The sequence below is a fragment of the Ostrea edulis genome, chromosome 2 (genome assembly GCF_947568905.1).
Source record: "Ostrea edulis chromosome 2, xbOstEdul1.1, whole genome shotgun sequence".
Taxonomy (NCBI): Eukaryota; Metazoa; Mollusca; class Bivalvia; order Ostreida; family Ostreidae; genus Ostrea; species Ostrea edulis.
Genome location: NC_079165.1, coordinates 81679130 through 81701529, shown reverse-complemented (window position 1 = coordinate 81701529; position 22400 = coordinate 81679130). Strand labels below are relative to the sequence as shown.

The window sequence follows — 22400 nt, the reverse complement described above, 5'->3', positions numbered from 1 at the left end:
TCCAAAACCATTATTTAAATCACTGGATTAATAGAATACATCATTAGTAGAAATGTGGGATTGGGAAATTTTAAGAGAGGACAAGGTTCGAAGTCTAGGACGAGGCTTTGCCAATTCTTGTTACAGAGGTGGAATTTCCCTATCCCACAGGAATAAAGAATGAAGGATGATTAGTTTTCTCGCATTTTACCCACAGTTTAGTGCATGCATAAATTCAGGAGCTTTTAAGAAAATTCAAAATCCTCAGTTGAATTTCATTGCAAAAACTAACTCGGTAGCCAGAAAGAGCATACCCAAAAATAGTTACACTGAAAGTTAATTGAAAAAACACAAGGTTGTTCACCAGAAAGCTATACCAAATTGAATTTTAAAGAAAACAATACAAAATATTTTACTTCACTTAGAAAACATGATGTCACAGTCAATGATGTCACTGCAGCTAGTGTAAGAAGAAAAATCTCACATGGGTAATGTAGATATCACACTGGTGATGATGTGAGAAAAGATTTGAATTATTTGTAGTAGCATATATTCAATCAACTCTTAATTATTATGATATCTCAAGATGGAGTACAAAGATTGACTAGATTTACTTGTACAAAATAAAATTATTTGTAGCTGCATATTCAGACTATCATTTCAGAGTTGTGGAAGTAATGGAGTCTTCATTGGATGATTTTGAGATAGTGGACGAGGCACATGATGATGTTTATCGTGACAGAGGGGAGCTTTCTGCTGGAGTAGAAGACTGTGCAGTCCCCAGACAGTCTGCAATCAACGAGAGAAAAGACCAATCAGAGAACATTGTCCTGTCTTTGAATGGCCTAGATCTAGCAGACTTTATTCTGGATGACCTGTCACCAGATGACTTTAAACAACAGTCTGATTCAGAGTTTAGTTTCTTAGAACTTCCAGAGCCACAAGATAGAGAGAGGTTATTAGATGGTGATTACACTGGTTCAACAACACCCACTTCATCAGCTTGGAGTCTGCTAGACTGTGATTTCTCATCAGATAATGATGTTGCTTCATCAGAGATAGGATATAGTCCCAATCTAATCAATGATGATGATTCTGAGGAACAAAAGACAGAAAGAATTCCGTCAACATGTAATCCTGTAGAAAACAAAAGGGAAATGGGCAAGAGACGGAGAAAGCACAAGAAAAAATCAGACGGCTTAATGATGGAACTTTTTGGTGGACTGAGTGTTTGTCAGTTTAAGGAGGATGCCGGACTACCGGGCTTTGTAGAGTCAAGTTCTGGTCCATCGTTGTCTAATATCCCAACTCTGGTAGACTTATGTATGCAGAAAATTCATCTGTATCGTAAAAGTCATTTGATTAAAAAGCTGATAAAATCCTCACACTTTCCTGTTGGGATGAGGAGAACCATTTTGTCTTCCAATATACAGTATTCCATAACAAAATCTAAACTGTTATGGCTTTGGCAGAATATAGCAGTCTTAGAAAGCATGATGACCAATTACTTCCCAAAGACAAACACCTCCTTTTACTGTGTGAGCAACATATGGAAAGAAGTGGACAATTCTGTTCTATTGGAAGCATGTTTTATAGACAGCATGAATCCTGGATGCTTTTTATATGGAAATGTGGAATATTATTTGGGTATGTTGAATTATATTTGAATCACACACTATACATTTATTGCATGATAGTGAGGGAGATATGAAGATTTATTAACCCATGGAAAATCATATTTCCCAAGGGGAATATGATTTTTCTTGGGTGAATAAATCTTCATATTCCCCAAACATTCATGTAATAAATTGTTTTATACCAAAACAAAACAAGACTACAAAAATGCATTTGAAATTGGAGGCCGCTCATCTTTACATATAGTGTGTAGCTGAGATCGCCCTAAAGGTAACACTGTGTCGTCAAGGTATTAGAAGGTACAAACAACAAAATACAGTGGTATGATAACCAATTTTTTGTATGTTCATTCTCCTTGAATGCCGATTTACTTGCTTGATTTTGTATCAACCAAAACTAGGTGATTTAACTGTGTATCGGAGACCCGCATAGTTTTTGCCTTACAAACTATTGACTTATTGTGATGTCACCAATACACTTTGTCTACCTTGACGTTTAATTTATGGAAAATGCACGCTGCTGTCCAAGGGATGAAATATGATAGGGAGATATGATGTTTGAGAGGGAGATATGAAGTTTTATCATCCCTGGCACGTGGCTGTCTAGACCAATTAAATTATGCGTTGCATAGAATTCTCATTCTGAGGTTTAATAAATATATATGCGTGTATGTATATATATATATAGTACACAACACAATTTTTTTTTATACACCCCTCCGTGGAAAATCCACAGAGATCCACAGTATCCTCCATGTTTCGTGGTGTGCATTATTTGGCAATACACAACAAATCCACAGTTTTGGACAAAAAAATTTCACTGATAGAGTTTCATGGAACACACATAAAACTTGTATCATGTATATATATAGTTTTTACTTTCAATATCTTTACCAATTGATATGGTAGCCATTTCCTCCTGAATGCGAGTAATGTGTTTATGTGTCTTAATAAATAAAGTACGACTATTTTAACAGCAGGGTATATTTCAACAGAAATGAAAGTAAAATGTAAATTTCATTTTTGAAAGTGCATGAAGGTATGAACAGCAATGCTTCATGAAGTATGCTAGTGTAGTAATTAGGGCTATATGGACCGTGGATATCAGCCTGGATAGCTCAGTGGTTAGAGCACCTGACTAGTAATGCAGGGGTCCCGGGTTCTATTCCCGGTCCAGCCAAAGATTTTCTCCACTCTCCTTTATATACTACACTAGCATAAAACATCACAGTTTATGCCTATAGCAGACTGCCAGTTACTGTAGTATTGAGGCAGATAAGCAGACTGCCAGTTACTGTAGTATTGAGGCAGATGTATTCCTGAAAAGTTCATGAAATTGGGCTTTTTAAAATTTACAGTATCAATTAAGAATTTTTTTTTTTTTAATTTTATCTGCAGTTTATACAACATTGATGGCAATCATGTTGGCGAATCCATCCAAGTACATCGAGGAACGTAAAAGACTAAATGTCAAAAAGCCTGCAAAATCCAAAAGACTGTCAAAAAATGCTCCAAGCAAGCATTTAACAATTTTACATCAATATTTGAAATCAAGGTATGTTGGATTCAATATAAGATCATGTATGATTTGTTTCATATTGTGATATTAGTATCAATGCAACACAAATGTAAACCAGTCAATAGATATCAATCTGAAGGATATCGTATGATTTATCATACCTCATGCAACGAGTTGCACAGAGTATAATGGTTTTGATCCATTTGTCGGGGGCATTTTTGGACAATCACTCATTCTTCAAAGTGGGATAATCTAACCTACATTGTATCATAGCAGGTTATATTAAGTAAAGTTACTTGAGAATTGCGAATATGCTGCTGCATGGTTAGCTGTTGTGGGTGAAGTGAATCCAAGTCGAATTAATTTGAGTAAATTGACACTTAGTTTTGGTTATAAGTAATTACATCAATATTTCATTACTACTGTTTTCAATATATAAGGGATAAATGATTTTGAAGATGACAGAGATGACCGCCCTCATGTGACTCATCAATTCTTCAAAGTGGAAAAACTATTAATTTTCATAAAGATTTTGCAAAAGTCTATGATGTCACATGTGGATGGAGCTACCTTAACGTAAGATTAGTACACTGTTTATTTCATGTTTTTCTTGTCTCAGGTATCCTCAGATGACAGCAGTTTTCTTTAGCAGAAGTCTCCCATATGCATACTGGGCCAGGGGAAATTTCAGAGCAGCACTTCAGGCTTTTGTTACTCAGTACAAAGAAGAGTCCCTATCTGGTATTGTGGTCAATTTGTCAGATTTTATCGGGTGTTTTTCTCTTGGCCATAGTGGCAGAATTAGAACAAAAATTCACAGTAAACTCTTTCTCTGTGTGATATTTACATTTCCAAGGATTCTGCTTTTTATATCATTACCAAGGATAAAAATATGTTTGTTTCCCCTCCCCCGACCGGGTCAAAAAAAAGGGCCCGGGTCAAAATTTTTTTTATTAAAAAATCATGTGCTTTTTAATTGAACAGTCAGGTAGTAAAAGCTTACAAACATAAGATTCCTTGCATATGGTGATATTCACATACCCATTACCATTCCTGATGCCAACTAGACAACAAGAGTATTATAGTTTATTATGTTTATTAAAGACTAATCAAAAGGGTACAACATATGTTCCGAACTGTGATGGACATTAGGGAATTGTCATTGAAACGGCCGCATTGTGGGATATACAATAAAAAACTGGGTCCAGAAGGGATAGCTGGTATACCGACTAATAAGTACCGGGCAAAACCAGTGGCCCTGCGTTGGGCGCAGGTGCCAAGGATCCCAAATTTAGGTACTAGACATTTGGGTCCGAGATGGTTGAGAGCACATCTGTATACCCTGTTTCCCGGTGATTGCTTCTGGTCAGTAGTACTTCTCTACCCAAGTACTCCAGTACTAAGTCTCCCCTCCTGTTATGAGAGGTGGAGAGGGCCCCAAGCCTGCAGGCTTTGCTATGACCCCAATCGAAAACTTTGCCTTACATGGCATACATTTGTAGACAACCTGTCTACCCAACATTTTTTACTTGATAACATTGCTCTACATGGCATACATTGTCTACCCAACATTGCGCCCACCACTATGCATGATGGCTGGGCAGGGAAACAACGAGCCAGATATGCCCACAACCCTCCCATGCATCCCTATGGACCCACCACATACATCGATATGATGTTCCTCCATTACTCAGGGGATACCTTCCCCCTGGATAAGGGACAACAAACCCTTTGTTAGATGATTGTAAAGATGTGTTGCAAAGCTCAGCTACGGGAGTACCAACAAATTTGTAGTATATATATATTGAATTATATATAGGAGAGAGGAGAAACTCTCTTCGGCTGTACCGGGAACCCCTGCATTACTAGTCAGGTGCTCTAACCACTGAGCTATCCAGGCAGACATTTACGGTCCGTATAGCCCTAATTACTACATTCCTCCCTCCTTAAACAGTCTTCGCCCTCGAAGACACATAACCCAGATTCTGACCCCTGACAGGACCTGCGACTGCAAGACCAGGGGTAGTCAACGGCACCAAATGTAGTAAATATATAAATGTATTAGTATATATAGGAGAGAGGAGAAACTCTTTGTCTGGACCGGGAATCGAACCAAGGACCCCCTGCACTACCAGACAGGTGCTCTAACCACTGAACTATCCAGGTCGATATCCACGGTCCGTATAGCCCTAATTACTACATTCCTCCTGCCTTAAACAGTCTTCGCCCTCGAAGACACATAACCCAGATTCTTCAGGCCCCTGACAGGACCTTCACCTGCAAGACCAGGAGAATATTTTGTCGACTGGAGCTGGAGGTAGCAAAATATTGGTTTCTGACTCACCCAATAGAGTGCCTGTTTCCTCGTCGATGCATTCCCAAAGTGGTGGGTCGATAGGGTCAACCACTGTTGCTGTGGCATTTGACGTTGATGTGTTGGAGCGGTTGTTCGTTCCGTATCTCGTGACGCGTCGTCTCCCCCGTGCTTGAGCTGGGAAGATGAAGTTCTCAAATCACTCCCTTCCGCTTCTCCTATTGTGAGACCTCCTCGACAGTGGCGAATTACACCCCGTCAGTAGTACTTCTCAGGATGTCGATGGAAAATTCTCCTATTGTGAAGCATGATCATGATGTCGATGGAAAATTCTTAGAGAGCATCTGCTATGTTTCAGTGCTAATCTGACCTGCGTGTAAAGCAGACGTGATAACTACTACACCACAGAACCGAGTAGTACTTCTCATGATGTCAATGGAAAATTCTCCTATTGTGAGGCATGATAATGATGTCGATGGAAAATTCTTAGAGAGCATCTGCTATGTTTCAGTGCTAATCTGCTCATGTCTGGGACGGAAAAGGAAGTGCTATCTGCACATTAACTCGTACTATGATGGCTTTGGTTTTGATTAATTCGTTCGATTTTTAGATCGGCCAACATTGGAAAACAGTTCTTCCGTCAATTAAATGAGATTAATCTGGCATGAAGGCAAATTAATCTGTATTAATTTTTTTAATTTCTGGAACAAAAATCGTGTTCGTTCCAAATTTTACTTTCGCTCTTTTTGGAAGTCGCCGGGATTTATCTCTCAAAGTTTCAATGTTGTCGGAAGATTTCAAAGATGGGCGACACAAAGATCGCTTTGTCGACTACTGTAAGAATAAAATACAAACAAACATCAAAAGTGGTTCCTATTGTGGTAAATCGACTTTCCAATTACTCTAAAAGTTTTACCTGGAACGACATGCTGAATGATTTAACCGCAGACGATGATCACAACATAGATATGTTAGACAAGGTCGATCTCTGTCACTGTGTCGGACAAGCTAACAAACGGCGTGACTTTCGAGTCAGGTTTTCATGAACAAATAAGTTATTATTTAATAAGTACATTTCTGATATGTTATTAAGTACATCTATTTCTACTCAGTCAAGAATAAATGTTTTTGTTTTCAATGTTTTCTTTGAAAAGATGTAATGTTTCTATGTAGGTATTCATAAAGTAAACCAAAATATTGCATCCACTGTATGCATTCACACTAACATGTCCAAGAATATGAATTATAAATGCCAGCAGACGTGTCAATCCAGTGACCGACATAAAAACAAGTTCGACCAATACATGGCATACTCTTCTTCTGATGTACAGTATTGAAAATGACTATCAGTGCTCTGAGCTGCTTTTTCATAGGTGTTTCCAACGAAAATTTTCCAAAAAAAAAAAAAAGCGCACCTGCCTGCCTGGTCTGTTTCAAAAGTCAGACCCGGGGGAGGGGAAACAAACATTCTTTTAAATATGGCCCAATTATAATGAGAGCCATTTCTTCATGAATGCGTTGCAGTTGTATGGAAGCCGATAAGTGACAGGGTATAGAATTAATATTCATTTTACTGGCGGCCGCCATTTAATTTAACTGGTGGTAGCCACTTATTAGTTCAGTTCAGTTTATTAGCATAAAAGCATACGGTTTACAGGCATGTACAAACGAAGATTTGCTTGTACATGAATCTGTCGACATTTGATTTTTTTTTATCGTGAACATTTATATAGAGTTGTAAATTAACAGCACAACGGAATCGAAAACAATAATGCTCTTAATTGTATATCACATACATATTACATGTACTAAGTATTGGAGAGGGAGATTAAAGGGATTGCACCCCTTTGATTTTGAGAGAGAGAGAGAGGAGTTGAATATAAATTAAGTGGCGGCCGCCAGTTAATTTATATGGCGGTCGCCAGATAAATTAATTAGCACCAGTTAAATTAAGTGTCAGCAACCAGATAAATTAAGTGGCGGCCGCCACATAAGCTAAGTGGCGGCTGCCAAATAAATTAACTGACGGCGGTCACTTATTATCTGGCGGCCGCCACTTAATTGATGTGGCAGCTGCCACATCATTTAATACATGGCAGCTGCCAATTTCAAAAACAATTTAACTCATATTGCTGAGTGATTATTTTGGAAAGATTTAGAATAGTACAAACACGTAGGATCGTTTTTCAAAGTGATGGGATAATCGGAGGAGAAATTGTCTTCTACAATTGTTGACAAGCAGAAAAGGAACCTAGAAATTTCTCTAGCCCAAACTTCATACATCTCCTGAATTGGAGGGAGGGGGCTCCATTCATCCTTCAATTCATCAGTTAATTCATTATTACATTTTTACCATTCATTACTACCACCAAAAGAATAGGATGGGGGCTATTCAGCCAATTAATCTTATTTCACATGTGAAAATAACTTAGTTTGCATGTGAAAAAGAAAAAGAACGTTGTCAAAAAAGTGAAGGGTCAGCACCCTGGTTCTACGTGCCTGATACGTTGGTATATTAATTAAGTTCAGTTCAGTTTATTAGCATAAACCATATGCTTTACAGGCATGTACAAATGAAGATTTGCTCTTGCGTGAATCTGTCAACATTTGATATTGTGAACATATATATAAAGTTTTAAATTAACAGCACAATCCAATGCTCTTAATTGTATATTTACATACATATTACTAAGTATTGGAGAGGGAGATTGAAGGGATTGCACCCCTTTGATTTTGAGACAGAGAGAGGAGTTGAATATAAATTAAGTGGTGGCCACCAGTTAATTTATGTGGCGGCCACCAGATAAATTAACTGGCAGTCGCCACTTATTATCTGGCAGCTGCCAGATGATAAGTGGCGACCGCCAGTTAAATGAAGTGGTGGTCACCACATAAACTAAGTGGTGGCCGCCAGTTAGATTAACTGACGGCCGCCAGTTAAAATGAATATTAATTCTATACTCTAGCACCTATCGGCCTCTGTACAGTTGTGTACAATGTGCGTATGAATCTTGATAAATATAGTACGTCTATTTTAATGGCTGGGAACTCTGACAGAGATGAAAATAGAATGTAAATAATATGAAAAATATATACATTAGGGTGTGAACTTTGACACTTCATGCCAGCATACGGTACTTTTCATGAAGCGCTTATGCGCTGTATGAAGTATATGGGCGGGAAGCGTTGCAGTTCATACCAAAATGATATGTTTCAGTATTATGTTTTATTACTTGCCTTAATGATATTATATTACATAGTGGTCAAGATCTATATTTCAATTGTGCTCAGCATTACAAATAAAGAACCAATGGCACTTTGAAAATTGTGAAAAACAGCTTAGAATTGCATTTTACATCTAGATAAAGAGAAATTGTTCATCATCGGAGAAATAGGGAGGCTGTATGCCATGATTTATGAGCCAGAGAAAGCCATCAGAATGTACAGCCTTCTGGGGAATTGTCTCATACAGGCCAAGCCATGGGAAAGTGAAACCACTGAGTGTCAAACTCTAGTCCTCATAGCAGACCTCCAGAATCAAGGGTAAGTTTCAAACTCTAATCCTCATAGCAGATCTCCTGGATCAAGGGTAAGTCTCAAACTCTAGTCCTTATAGCAGATCTCCTGAATCAAGGGTAAGTCTCAAACTCTAGTCCTCATAGCAGATCTCCAGAATCAAGGGTAAGTCTCAAACTCTAATCCTCATAGCAGATCTTCAGAATCAAGGGTAAGTCTCAAACTCTAATCCTCATAACAGATCTCCTGGATCAGGGGTAAGTCTCAAACTCTAGTCCCTATAACAGGTCTGAGGTGATTTTTATTCCGTTATATTAAAACGTATTGTAAACTCATTGGATAATTACCTTTATAACAAATCAAAATTGTTCATTCTCAAGTTTTTTTACTGTACAATGAATGATAATTTGTAAAGTTAACTGTGCAGAGCATTTTTGTACAGACATTGTGAAATGTGTATCAGAAATTATATCTATATAGTAAGAGTAAGATTGAGCTGAATTGAGATTTTTGTTAGACATTTGCTTACCGTTTTGTTGGTGGTGTAAATGTTTCACATTTTTTGCTTCTTCTCCAAAACAACAGAGCCAATTTAAACTAAACTTACCACAAAGTTTACTAGGGTAAAAGGAGATAATTAAGAGATAGACAAAAAAAATAAAATTTGCCTGCTGCCAAAGGGGACTACTGATTTCCTCTCTTTTACAACTTAGTTTCTGGAAAAATTTTCCCCCATGCATTGATTTATGAAGCTAAAATTTGGTATGTGATTCACTAATATATGTTTACATATCAAGTTAAATTTTCATCACGATTGACTGATTTTTATGAGATTTATGGTACTTTATGCCAATGTTATGTTTCAGCAGACTTTTCTCCACTATTTTAGGAAACTAACATACAGTTGAACTTCAGTATCTCGAACACCCAATATCTCAAATACCATGGACATATAAGAGATTTTAAAAGAAGTCCCAACAACTTATCATGCCCCCTTCAAAGAAGAGAGACATATTGCTTTGCACTTGTCGGTCGGTCGGTAGACCACATGTTGTCCGCTCAATATCTTGAGAACCATTCACTTGATGATAATGATATTTCATATGTGGGTTGGTTATGAGTAGAAGAGGACCTCTATTGTTTTTCAGGTCTAAGGTCAAGGGTCAATCTACTCTGGACATAGGAAGACACTGTCCACTCAATATCTTGAGAACCCTTTGCTTGACAGACATCAAACTTGGTACGCTGGTACATCCTAAGGAGTAGATGATCCCTATTGATTTTGAGGTCACATGGTGAAAGGTCAAGGATCAAACTGGACATAGGAATATACTGACCACTTAATGTCTAGAGAACCCTTTGCTTGACAGACATCAAACTTGGTACACTCTTTAGGAGAAGATGACCCCTCTTGATTTTGAGGTCACATGGTCAAAGGTCAAGGGTCAAACTGGACATAGGAATGTACTATTTGCTCATTATCTTGAAAACCCTTTGCTTGACAGACATCAAACTTAGTACACTGGTATATCATAAGGAGTAGATGACCCCCTATCAAATTTTGGTTCATATAGTCAAGGATCAAGGGTCAAGCTAAATATAGTAATATATTGTCTCCTATATATTAAGAATCATTTGCTTGATTGACAAAAAACTTGGTACACTGGTACATGTACAACATAGGGAGAGGATGACCCCTATTGGATTTTAGGTCACATGGTCAATCCACCCTGTCTGCTCAATATCTTGAATACGCCGGTTTCGCGATACGCTCGAGTTATTTCCCTTTGAAGAACTCTCGTACATAGTAAGGCGCAAAACAACTTGTTTACATGTGGGAGTGGGACGAATATTCATCACTGCATAAGTGAATGTACTCAGTAAGTCTCTCATATGCTGTTTCATCACCCAAATTCAACTGATACACAAACTAAGTAAGTGATAAGTATTCAGGGAGTAATTAGTTACATAGAATTCTTATTATATCACGTAATTTTATTGGTCGTAGGTATCATATCCTGGATATTACTTTCAAATATGACATTGTTTTTATGTTTCTGCTTTAGTAAAGCATTTCTTTCAATAGTATTTTGTGTTTCCAATATTTACATATTTAAAAAGAAGCCGCTTTTAATATATTTTATCGTCTTCCTCACTGACAGAAGGTTCACTCTGTCCCACTTAGGCCCTCAAAATTCTACTAAATGTACCTCCTACACAGGAGAGCTCTTATATCGAAACTGGTGTATTGGTTTGACAATACTATCAATTAAATGATGCCTGTGTATAACCCTTTTCAAGTTTGCACCATGGGGACATATATGTTTTACAAACATTTCTTCTCATTTTTTGTAGCTCTGTTATGAGTTGCCAATTTTCAATTATATTTTATGAGTGGTCTATTTTCAATCATCTTAGTGGCCCATTTTTGTTGATCATATTTGAAATTCTCTGCCAAGAAAAGACCTGAACAGCACAGGATTTCAAGGCAGTACATACTTTAGTTTTATGCAATTTTTTTTGGTTACATCTATGAATGGCTGATATGATTTTGATTTTACAGTGCATTGCAGTGGTAGTACTACTGTAAGGACTAGAGTTGCTTTTGTAGAGTTGTCCATTGCATATTTCCTGACAGGTATCTCATGAAACCTAATGTAGAGAATCAAATTCTTTGTAGTGTTTTTACTGAAAGCAAGGCAAGGAACTTGATACCATCTTGGAAGGCAATTTTCAGAGTATGTCCATCTGATTGGTGCACCGAACTTTACCAGGAAGCTGCTGAATGTATGCTGTGTTTACATTTAGGAAATCTGAAAGGTGAAATATATACATTTGCATTATAGTTATGTCAAAAAAAATTCAAACATCACAGTTCTGTAACTCTCAATGCAGCAAAAAATTGAAGTAATTTTTGAGTTGACTGAGTATTTGTAATTTGTGATGGATTTTCCTTTCAATAATGTAGATGGAAATCATTTGGAGATGGTGAAATGTGTTCTACATGAGTACAGCCAACACAATGGCAAAATTTGGTATCACCTTGCATTTTTAAATGCCATCACTGGAAGCTCCAAGTCCTCAGACAACAGTTATGGAGAATTTGTAAAATGGTGAAAAATCTTAAAATCTATTCTTAATTAGTCTTAATTAGTTTCAAAGTAATTACTAGTAGTCTCAAAGTAAGACAACTGTCTGGAATTGATTAAGCAGTTACAATAATGTTTCTGCCAATGGACGCACATGTCCCAGTTTTTGTAATGCCTCTATTGTAAAATTACACAAGGGAAATAACTCCTCTGTTAAAAAAAAGAATAATTGAGATCTCATTTTTGATTGACAGTTTTGAAACATTGGACAGTGATGACAGTAACACCAGAAGGACCATTCCAGGCATGCAGATGGTTGACCTCCTTTCAAAGAGGAAATTAGCATGCCATGACATGGACGCTCTGCAGCTGGCCATTCAGAACCCGTTTGAACCTCTTCTTTCATTAGAATTAGTTCCAGCCATGAAAGTGATATGGAGAAGGCAGTTTCACCATTGCCATGGACACAACACCAATTATGAGTGTGTGGGACAGTGAATTATCTACATCTATTCATTTAAAAATAAATAAATAAGTAAATAACAAAATTTTATGAAGCAAGAAATTGATCATCGTCGGAAACCCATGGTTGGTCACTCTAGACGATTACCTCAGGAAATTGATATGATTTTATTGATATGGGAAAAAGAAAATTTGCTTAGCAGTTTATGATTATGATTGTTGTGTATCATATTAACGAGATTGGTAATTAGATGATTTAGTCAATTTTTAATGATTGATGTGATCTGGGATTGAATATTTTAGACATAAAACAAATGATTTCAATACTTTGAAAAAGGCATGAATATCGAACAGGATATAGAAAGGGGAAAAAAACACACAACCTTAAATTTGGAAAGGACTATGTATGATGTGGACCTAATTTGGCCCTTTAACACTTCTTTCAATTAAGAAGTTTTCTTATGCAGATGAAGGGGTGGGGGGGGGGGGGGGTGAGAAAATATTTATTTCTGGCATAAGATTCTGAGAAATGGCACGGAACTGGTCTTCTATGTTATAATTATAGTTTTGTCACACAAGAGTTGAACTGACATTATTTTACATGAATTTTGACATTTTTCTGGAGCCAAAATAGACCCTTATCATATATAGCTCTTTTGCAGAGATTTAAATTTACTAAATTTGGTCAAAATGTAATTGATTTTTTTCTGCTAAAAGACTTAATAGGCATATTCCTTAAAAAAAATTTGTTTTGAAAAAATTAACTGTTGTGTTCTAATTAATAGATGTTATGCATATTGTTGTAGAAGCTGTAATGGGTTTGACATCAGCAATTCAGATTTAAAACTGAGAATGACAACTGAAGGCTTCATCACAGGGGACTGCTCCATGATCTACCCACCAATAGCAAGCGTTTTACTGGACCCATACACAGGGTAAGCAGTAAAAGATAATCAATTTAATTCATTAAGGAAAGAAATTCATTGACAGTAAAACACCATTATAGCAAACCTCCGAGGCCAGCAAAAAACATTTCATTATAACTTAACTTCTCATTATATCCAATGTAGGGGAATAAATATTACTTTGCAATAAGCATGAATTTGTTGTAAACATGTTCTTTATAAGTGTGTTTTACTGTATAAGAAAATAAGAGAAACAAAAGTTTAACAAAAGAATAAATATCAGAATTGGAAATATTAAAAGAAAACTATATGACACTAAAGACAAGCCTTAACAATTAAAAGCTTGTTGTTCAAAACAGGTGGAATGCAATTAGGAGAAACAAAAATCATACACCCCCACCCCACCCCACCCCCTACAGTCATATGTTCATAAGTATGACTCTGTAACCCAACTATCATGTAGATACAGCCTTTCATTAGGACATGCAATTAAAATGTTTTACCACTGAATTGAAAAAGTACAGACATGCTAGTCATATGCTGTTCAAATGGTTTTACACATATACATGTAGATCATTGATATTGGAAGCTGATATGTACGGAATTAATCCATGGAAGGAACTGCCCTTTACAACTTTGAAAACATGTTTAATAGGTGAGATATGGTTTTTTTTATATATTAATCAAGATAACATTATGGATGGATTCTTGTTGTCATATAGACAGAGTACATGATGTGTGCCGTGTATGCATCCATTTTCTGTTGTCATAACTAAAGGATCATTGGGGTCATGAAGCCATTTACACTTTCTTGATTACATTTGTTACATTTAGTGCAAAGATGGAGTTTAGGGAATTTTAATCATAAGGGAGTAATGTTTAATCCGAAGATAGTGTTTAGGGAACTTGAAGTATAGGGGACTATATTTTCAGTGAAATCAATGGTGTAGTAAAATATCACTCTATACCTTCATTTAAAAGATTTGAAAGTACTGACTTTTTTCTTCAGTAGAACAAAATTGGGTAAATGGGATTCAAAAATTGTTCAAATGAAGGGTATGCCTCTTCCAAAGGGAGATAATCAACAAAAGGTAAAAACAGGGTGGGGTCGTTTAAAAATAAATGATGACCCCTTGGGCTTATTTGGGCCAAATTAGGGATTCGGTGTTTCGGATAAGAATATGTTGAATTTTTTTTTTTAAAAGTAACAGTACATTAACTTAGTAGTGAAGCACAAGTTATACAGATGTAGCAAATTAAACATCACATCTCAATGCATCTGATAAAATTAAGAGGAATCCATCCTTAATCATAATGCAGTTTTCTGATTGATTTTTGTCAAAGATATATATAAATGTTTTAGTTTAAAAAATTCATTACTAATTACCTCAACAGATCAGTTATTCAGTCTGCCCAATATGGTGGAAATTTTTCATCGTGAAGACCAAGATGGTGATACTTCAGCCTACCTCGCTGGAAACCACTTTTTCAGTGAGAATTCTGATACTAGGACATGGTGGGGTTATGCTCATAGTTTAACTAAAGTGGACAGTGTCCTCAATGTTCATTGGAGTGGTCCGGGTGGTCAGAGGGCCAAATTCAGTCTGGTCCAGAAAATCAAGGACTATATATACCAGGTATTTACAGACCTATATATATTGCTGTAAACCAACTTTTTTGTGAACAAGAAATTTTTGCTAGAATAGTGAGAACCTAATCATCACGAATATTTTTTCGCCGCAAACCAGTCCATTATTTTACCCCCCGCAACAAGTTGTGGGGGGGGGGGGGGGTATACTGGAATGGGGTTTTCTCTCATATCTACGTATGTAAGATACAGATATTCTATGAAAGAAAGGTATGTAAGATATTTCTATCTTTCATATCATGTGACGTTTATCTTACATATCCCGTGACGTCATAATCAATACACAACTAGCTTGCAACTTACCTCGCCTCGATTGACGAACACTAGCGTCTGCAAAGCTCTTGTACAAAAAAATGACAGATTGTCATGTCCCTGATAATCTCCAGGTGTATGTGACCGGACACAAAAATACACATTCCTTGAACAATTACTGCACACTCAACAACAGTCACAAATTCCTCATACACCTACGCTATGTCATCCGGTGCATTATGCCCGTTCACAGAAACCCAGCCCACACGGTCTATTACTTCTAGGCCTACCTCCTAATTCACTCTGTCAACATCTACTGTCCATGTCTCAGGTGAAATAAGTGCCTTCAATGTCCATGAGACTCGAGTCCTTGCACGCGTGAAAAACGAAAGTCTAGCCATGCCCATAGGCCTATTCACCAACAAAAACCACTTGGAATTTCTCTTCACACACTCGTCATTAAATAACTGCTCAATTAATATCAATATCAATGCTCCTCTAAATAAAACAAAAAACGTGCAGTTGTGGATTCATATTCTGATTAGGTCTGTCAAAATGTTTCGCGCTGATGGACTGTCGAGTTACGTCACGCATCACCCTGATTATTGATTTATTCAAAGAGGAATAACTCTAATACAATTCACTTATACACTCGTCAGCCGATTTTTTGTCGGCAACATAGTTGCCAAAATGAAGGTCGTAGAATTCGATTCTGGTGTTATTTTTAATGTACAGCAAAAAATTAATTAATTGGAAAATTCTCAAAATGGCGTCGCTTGGCACAAGGAAAATGGAAAACTCTAGAAATATGAGAGAAAAATACTCTCTTATGAGTTGCCATGAAATATTAAGGTGATTCCACCCTCGGGGTTGCAAAAAAGCGGTAAAACCCTCGGCAAAGCCTCGGGTTTCACAGCTTTTTTGCATCCCTCGGGTGGAGTCGCCTTATATTTCATGGCTACTCATAAGAGAGTCTTATAGTCCGTCTGTCTGTCCGTCCGTCCGTCTGTAGACGCAATGGTTTCCGGGCTCTAAAGCATTATCCTTTCCACCTACAGTCACCATATCATATATATGGACTACCCATGGGATGAAGATGTTCCCTATCGATTTTGGGGTCAAAAGGTCAAAGGTCAAGCACACTGGACATCGAAATAGCAATATGGTTTCCGGGCTCTAAAGCGTTATCCTTTCCACCTACAGTCACCATATCATACATATGGACTACCCATGGGATGAAGATGTTCCCTATCGATTTTGGGGTCAAAAGGTCAAAGGTCAAGCGCACTGGATATTGAAGTAGCAATATGGTTTCCGGACTCTAAAGCGTTATCCTTTCCACCTACAGTCACCATATCATATATATGGACTACCCATGGGATGAAGATGTTCCCTATCGATTTTGGGGTCAAAAGGTCAAAGGTCACGCACACTGGACATTGAAGTAGCAATATGGTTTCCGGGCTCTAAAGCGTTATCCTTTCCACCTATAGTCACCATATCATACATATGGACTACCCATGGGATGAAGATGTTCCCTATCGATTTTGGGGTCCAAAGGTCATGCGCACTGGACATCGAAGTAGCAATAAGGTTCGGTTTGTCATGCCATTTGTTTTTTACACTCAGAAAAGAGGTAGTTTATACCTATTACCAACACCCTTTGGGAGATTGGGGTAAGCGGGGGGTATTCTTAGTGAGCATTGCTCACAGTACCTCTTGTTGTCTTTTGTATTTGTTTAAGATAATCTAAGTCGCAAAAATTAGTCGCTGTGATTTAGTTCATGGTAAAGCTCGAAATAAAGTAATCACGAATAAAAGGTGGTTTACAAAATGCAATTATCAACTTCTGATATGGGGTCAGTCAACCAATGCTTGACCAGGTCTGTATATATGTAGACCTCATTATGAAAGTCAATATGATCAGGAATTTTACAACAGCTTCAAATATCTTTTTTAAAAAATAAACACATGCATGATTCACATTTTAACAATATTTCAACAGTCAAAACCTTAAAACTGTAACATTAACAGTAATAAAATGTATTCTCAAATTTTAGATCACATGAGTCACTCAAACTTGACATAAAGCACCTTTGGCGAAAGGGGATTTAAGATTTTTTCAAAGAAAGGGTAACACCCGTTTCAAAGGGGAGATCATTAAAAATTGTGAAAATACGGTGCCATTTTTAGAAATCTTCTCAAGAACTGCTGGACCTGAAAAGACAATCTAGCTTATGTGAAAGTTCCCTTAATGAGTGTAGATCCAAAATTGTTTAAATCATGGCCCCCAGGGATAGATGGAGCCACAACAGGGGATCAAAATTTGATGTTGGAATGTATATAATCTTTGAAAATTTTCTTATCAAAAACCACTGGTCATGATTAGTCATATTGATATGCAAGCATGCCAATGTAGTGCAGACTCATTTAACTAGGGTTGAACTGCAATGTGGATTCAAAGTTTTACAAGAAAATATATAAGAAAAAATCTTTTCAAGAGTAGCAAGGCCACAATAAATCATGTCAATATGCAAACGTTCCATAGTTGTGTGAATTCAGTTTTAGCTCGCCAAGATGAATGTCCAGAGATCTATTGTCATGACTAAGGCATGGTCAGTGCTTCACTTCAGAAAAAAACTTTACTCTGGGCTATATCTTTTCAACCAAGGGGGATAGGGTTTTGATATTTCACATATAGATGCCTCATGACTAGGCCTTTCATTTGGTACAAAGACTTTTGACCTAGTGACCTTTACTGTTGAATTTGACCTACTTTCCATGAACTTTAACCTTGTTTATATCTTTTGAACCAAAGGGGATAGGGATTTGATATTCTACATGTTGATGCCTCATGAAGAGACCTTTGTTTTGGTATCAAAACTTTTGACCTATTGACTTTTGATTTTGACCTACTTTTAAAAAACTTTAACATTGGCTAATTTTTTTTTAACCAAGGTGGGTAGGAATTTGATATTTTTCATATAAACGCCTCGTGACAAGGCCTTACATATGGTACCAAGACACTTGACCTAATGACCTTGAACTTTCAGATACTTTTCCAAAACTTTAACCTTGGCTACATGTACATCTTTTGAAGTAAAGAGATAGGTCTTTGATATTTCACATATAGATACAGGTACCTCATGACTGGGCTTTTTACATGGTCCCAAAACTTTTGACCTAGTGACCTTGGATTTTGATCTACTTTTCAAAAACTAACTGTTTGAACTGAATGGTGTAGGTTAAGTAGAGCCATACTTCCCGGCAAGCTATGTGTCTTCTGACAACCCTTGCTGTTTCATGGAGTCTAGGATTAAGTTGGGGCAATCTAATTAAAATTAGATCTTTGATCCGCTCATGCAATCGCTACACAAAGCGATTGCATGAGTGGATCAAAGATCTAATTTTAATTAGATTGAAGTTGGGGCTAAAATCAGGGATCAAATTTTACATAAAACACACATAGAGTTAAAAATTCTATTAAAAATCTTCTTATCCAGAACAACAAGTTCATGTTAGTCACATTGATAAAGAATTATCCCCATGTGTAGATTCAAGTCTAAGTAAAATTGATCATAAGGTTTGGGTCATGATATGGGGTCAAAATTTGTCATGGGATTTAAGAGGGCAAAAATCAAACAATGAAGAACAGCAGGGCCAAGGTGATTCAGGTGAGCATTGTGGTCCATGGGCCTCTTGGTTACCTTTTCTCAGGAACCACCAACTCCATTTCACTGGTTCTCGAGAAGATTTTTTTTAAACAATCACCCCATTTTCATGATTTTTAAATAATTTTCCTTTGAAAGTGAGCTTACCTGTCATAAATAGTGTAGTTTAAAATCTGTTCACACCATACCTGCTTGGCAAACTTGCTTAGGTTTCAAGGTGAGGAGATGTTTTAGAAATAATGAAAAAAAGGTGGGGCTTATAAAAATCTTTTCAAAAAGTTATGAGAACCAAAAATAAGAAAAGCCATACTTATTTTTTTTTTCAAATTCGGATCTTTGGGCTAAAACAGGATTACATGGGGGGGGGGGGGGGGGGGGGGGGTAAGTTTTTCGTGGGAATGAATTAGAAAATTCTCTGAAGAAGCAATAGAGTACAATTTGTCATAAATTAAAATATCTAAATTAGGGCAGTTTACCTGGGTCTCAGATGAGCATTGTGGCCCATGGGTCTCTTATTTGCATGTATAAACTGCTTTGCAGTGCCAATGTGTTTTACTTTTCCTACAACATTTCCACATCCAAGAATGAAATGCATCCTCCCAGCAGTTGAAATTGTAGCACTATAGAATGTTAAATCCCAAGAATCTGATTATATATAGGTACTTTTCATGAGATGATTGACATTGCACACACTGTATGATCCAGGCACAGTTATTCCCCTATTTTTGGTTAATGCAGGTTGGCTTTATCAAGATACTGACATAAATATTGATTTTGAAAAAGATTTCCCCATGAATGACAAAGAAGCCAGATTTTTTCATTAAATGGTTTGGTTTGCATTGTACAGGATGTTAAATTGGAAGTGCAGAGATGTACAAGCAGTGAGAATGTCAGAGAAGTGACAAGTATTATAGAGAAGTGGTACAGAAAGGGGCTGGCCGTGAGCAACACTGTAAGTAGAGGACAAACTTTTACAATGCAGCACTAATTCCCATTACTGTCTTCACTACTCAAGGTCGATGATCATGTTTTCTTTTTATGCCTTCCATAATGGAAGATTTAGGGGCATATATAGTTTTTGGTTTGATGGTCCGTCCGCAAAAACTTTTAACCTTGTTCATAACTTTTGAATGGATGATGATATGGCTTTCATATTTCACATGTATATTCCTTGTGACAAGACTTTTCTTTTTGTACCGAACTTTTTTACCTTGTGACCTTAGACTTGGGGTTTTACCTACTTTGATAAACTTTAACACTGGCCATAACTTATGAATGTTGGTGCTAGGGATTTCATATTTTACATTTGTATTCTTTCTTTTACCTAAACTTTTGACCTCATGACCTTTAAGTTAGAGTTGGACCATAAGCAAGTATCAGTGTTTCACAAACACATCTTGTTGCTTTTATCTCTGGTAGACAGAATTGATTGGGTATTGCCCTGTATGCTTCATTACCTATAGGCATTGAATTAAGAAATGAATCTTATAATTCTTTTCTTGATGGCAGTATCAAAGGAAAAAATTAACAGAAAACTTCATCAAAGTGCATAGCGCATTGACGAAAAAGTTTTTCATCAAATTTAGCAGAATGAGCAGAATTAAATGGATTAGACGCCAAATTAAAGGTGGAATGGTTAAAAGATGAATTGGATATAAAGGAAGAGGACAAGCAGTGATTCGGTGTGTGCTGCAATTATGTTGGAGGAGATGTTGAACACTGCTTTTGTCATGGGAAAGGTGGAATGCAACTCCTAGGTTTTCTTTCATGCAGAAATCAAAAGAATTTTCAGCCAATCAAAATCGTTGCAATTTCATCAAGACAAAAGATATTAAATGATCACTGTTTCAAGCTTTTGAACATAAAAAATTTATTTGATTTAAGAATTGATTTGGATGGAAAACTTTTTCCTCAATGCGCTATGCACTTTGATGAAGTTTTCTGTTAATTTTTTCCTTTGATACCGCCATCAAGAAAAGAATTATAAGATTCATTTCTTAATTCAATGTGAGAAATTCAACATTTCAACGGTGAAGCATACTGTTAATAATAGAACAGCAATGAAATACGATAGTGTGTCCAAATCTAATTAAAATCAGACTTTTTAGATCCGCGCCATACACTCTGATCAGAGTATGCAGCGCAGATCTAAGAAGTATGATTTTAATTAGATTGAAAGGTTGTCATGATCTGAACCAAGGTTATTGGCAAAAATCAAGGTCACTGGTCAAAAAAGCTTAATTTGAAGCATTTTTCATGGCCATAATTTTGTAATAGAACAGCATTAGAAACTCATTCTTACTGTGATGGAACAGCATTAGAAACTCATTCTTACTGTAATGGTTGCTTATGAGAATGTGTCATGATCCTATGCCAATGTTATTTATTCAAGTTTGCTGGTACATGTAATAGAAAAATTTGAAATACTTGTCACAGGTCACAACTTTGTAACAGAGAGAGAGTAGATTTTATTTGGCACAAAGGTTACTTATGATAAAATAATGTGTCAAGACATTTACCCAAGGTCATTTGGTCAAGATCACAGTTGCTGTTAAAGAGTTAGAATACTTCCTGAGGTCACAATTTTGTCAAGGAGTAGTAAAAATTGTCACCAAGTCATTTTAAAGTTTGAAAGCTGCACTCCTACCACTATGAATATGCAGAAATTTCTGTGATACTAAGGTGAGCAGTAAGGCCTTTGGGCCCCTTGGTTTTTCCCTCCATAGAATTTGAAAGTATACATTATATTGTAGGATGTCAGCAGAGTTATTAAGCAACTGTTTGATGCAAAGGATAAGAAGAAGAAAATTCCTGTTCATCATGGTTATAAACCAAACAAATTCTGGTTGAAGTTTGTGGCTCCCCTGCGGCGGATCGGATCCAGTGTTCTCCTCACAATACGAGTCTCACAGAACTTATATTATGTGGTAAGGTTACCTCTAGTGTTCTCACAATACGAGTCTCACAGAACTTATATTATGTGGTAAAGTCACCTCTGGTGTTTTCCATTTGTTTGTATATAGATATTTATAATAGTTTAAAATAAATACTATGATTTAGGATAAATGAAACATTTTATGATTGACAGCTAGATTGAGGAGATTGCATTTGAACTGATCCAAAAGATTATTGAAATATTTGTAATCAAATTTGAATTTTGATGACTTTGTTTATGATGGGAACAGACTTTCACAGCCTATAAGATTTGTTTATGATGAGAGCAGACTTTCACTATAAGATTTGTTCATGATGGGAGCAGACTTTCACAGCCTGTAAGATTTGTTTATGATGAGAGCAGACTTTCACTATAAGATTTGTTTATGATGGGAGCAGACTTTCACAGCCTGTAAGATTTGTTTATGATGAGAGCAGACTTTCACTATAAGATTTGTTTATGATGGGAACAGACTT

At 36.7% G+C, this 22400-nt stretch overlaps 1 protein-coding gene across 2 annotated transcripts in view; it reads left to right on the top strand.

Moving 5' to 3' along the window:
* Positions 1–22400, top strand: part of LOC125680556 (uncharacterized) — a 36283-nt gene that overhangs the window by 798 nt on the left and 13085 nt on the right. For both annotated transcript variants that reach the window (XM_056155145.1, XM_056155146.1), the window contains exons 3-14: positions 644–1626; positions 3012–3168; positions 3752–3873; positions 8809–8989; positions 11643–11782; positions 11931–12075; positions 12306–12533; positions 13320–13448; positions 13991–14073; positions 14814–15055; positions 19837–19941; positions 21743–21916. In XM_056155145.1, coding sequence (XP_056011120.1) covers positions 657–1626; positions 3012–3168; positions 3752–3873; positions 8809–8989; positions 11643–11782; positions 11931–12075; positions 12306–12533; positions 13320–13448; positions 13991–14073; positions 14814–15055; positions 19837–19941; positions 21743–21916 — 2676 coding nt within the window. In that variant the 5' untranslated portion in view covers positions 644–656. The remainder of the gene's footprint in view (positions 1–643; positions 1627–3011; positions 3169–3751; positions 3874–8808; positions 8990–11642; positions 11783–11930; positions 12076–12305; positions 12534–13319; positions 13449–13990; positions 14074–14813; positions 15056–19836; positions 19942–21742; positions 21917–22400) is intronic.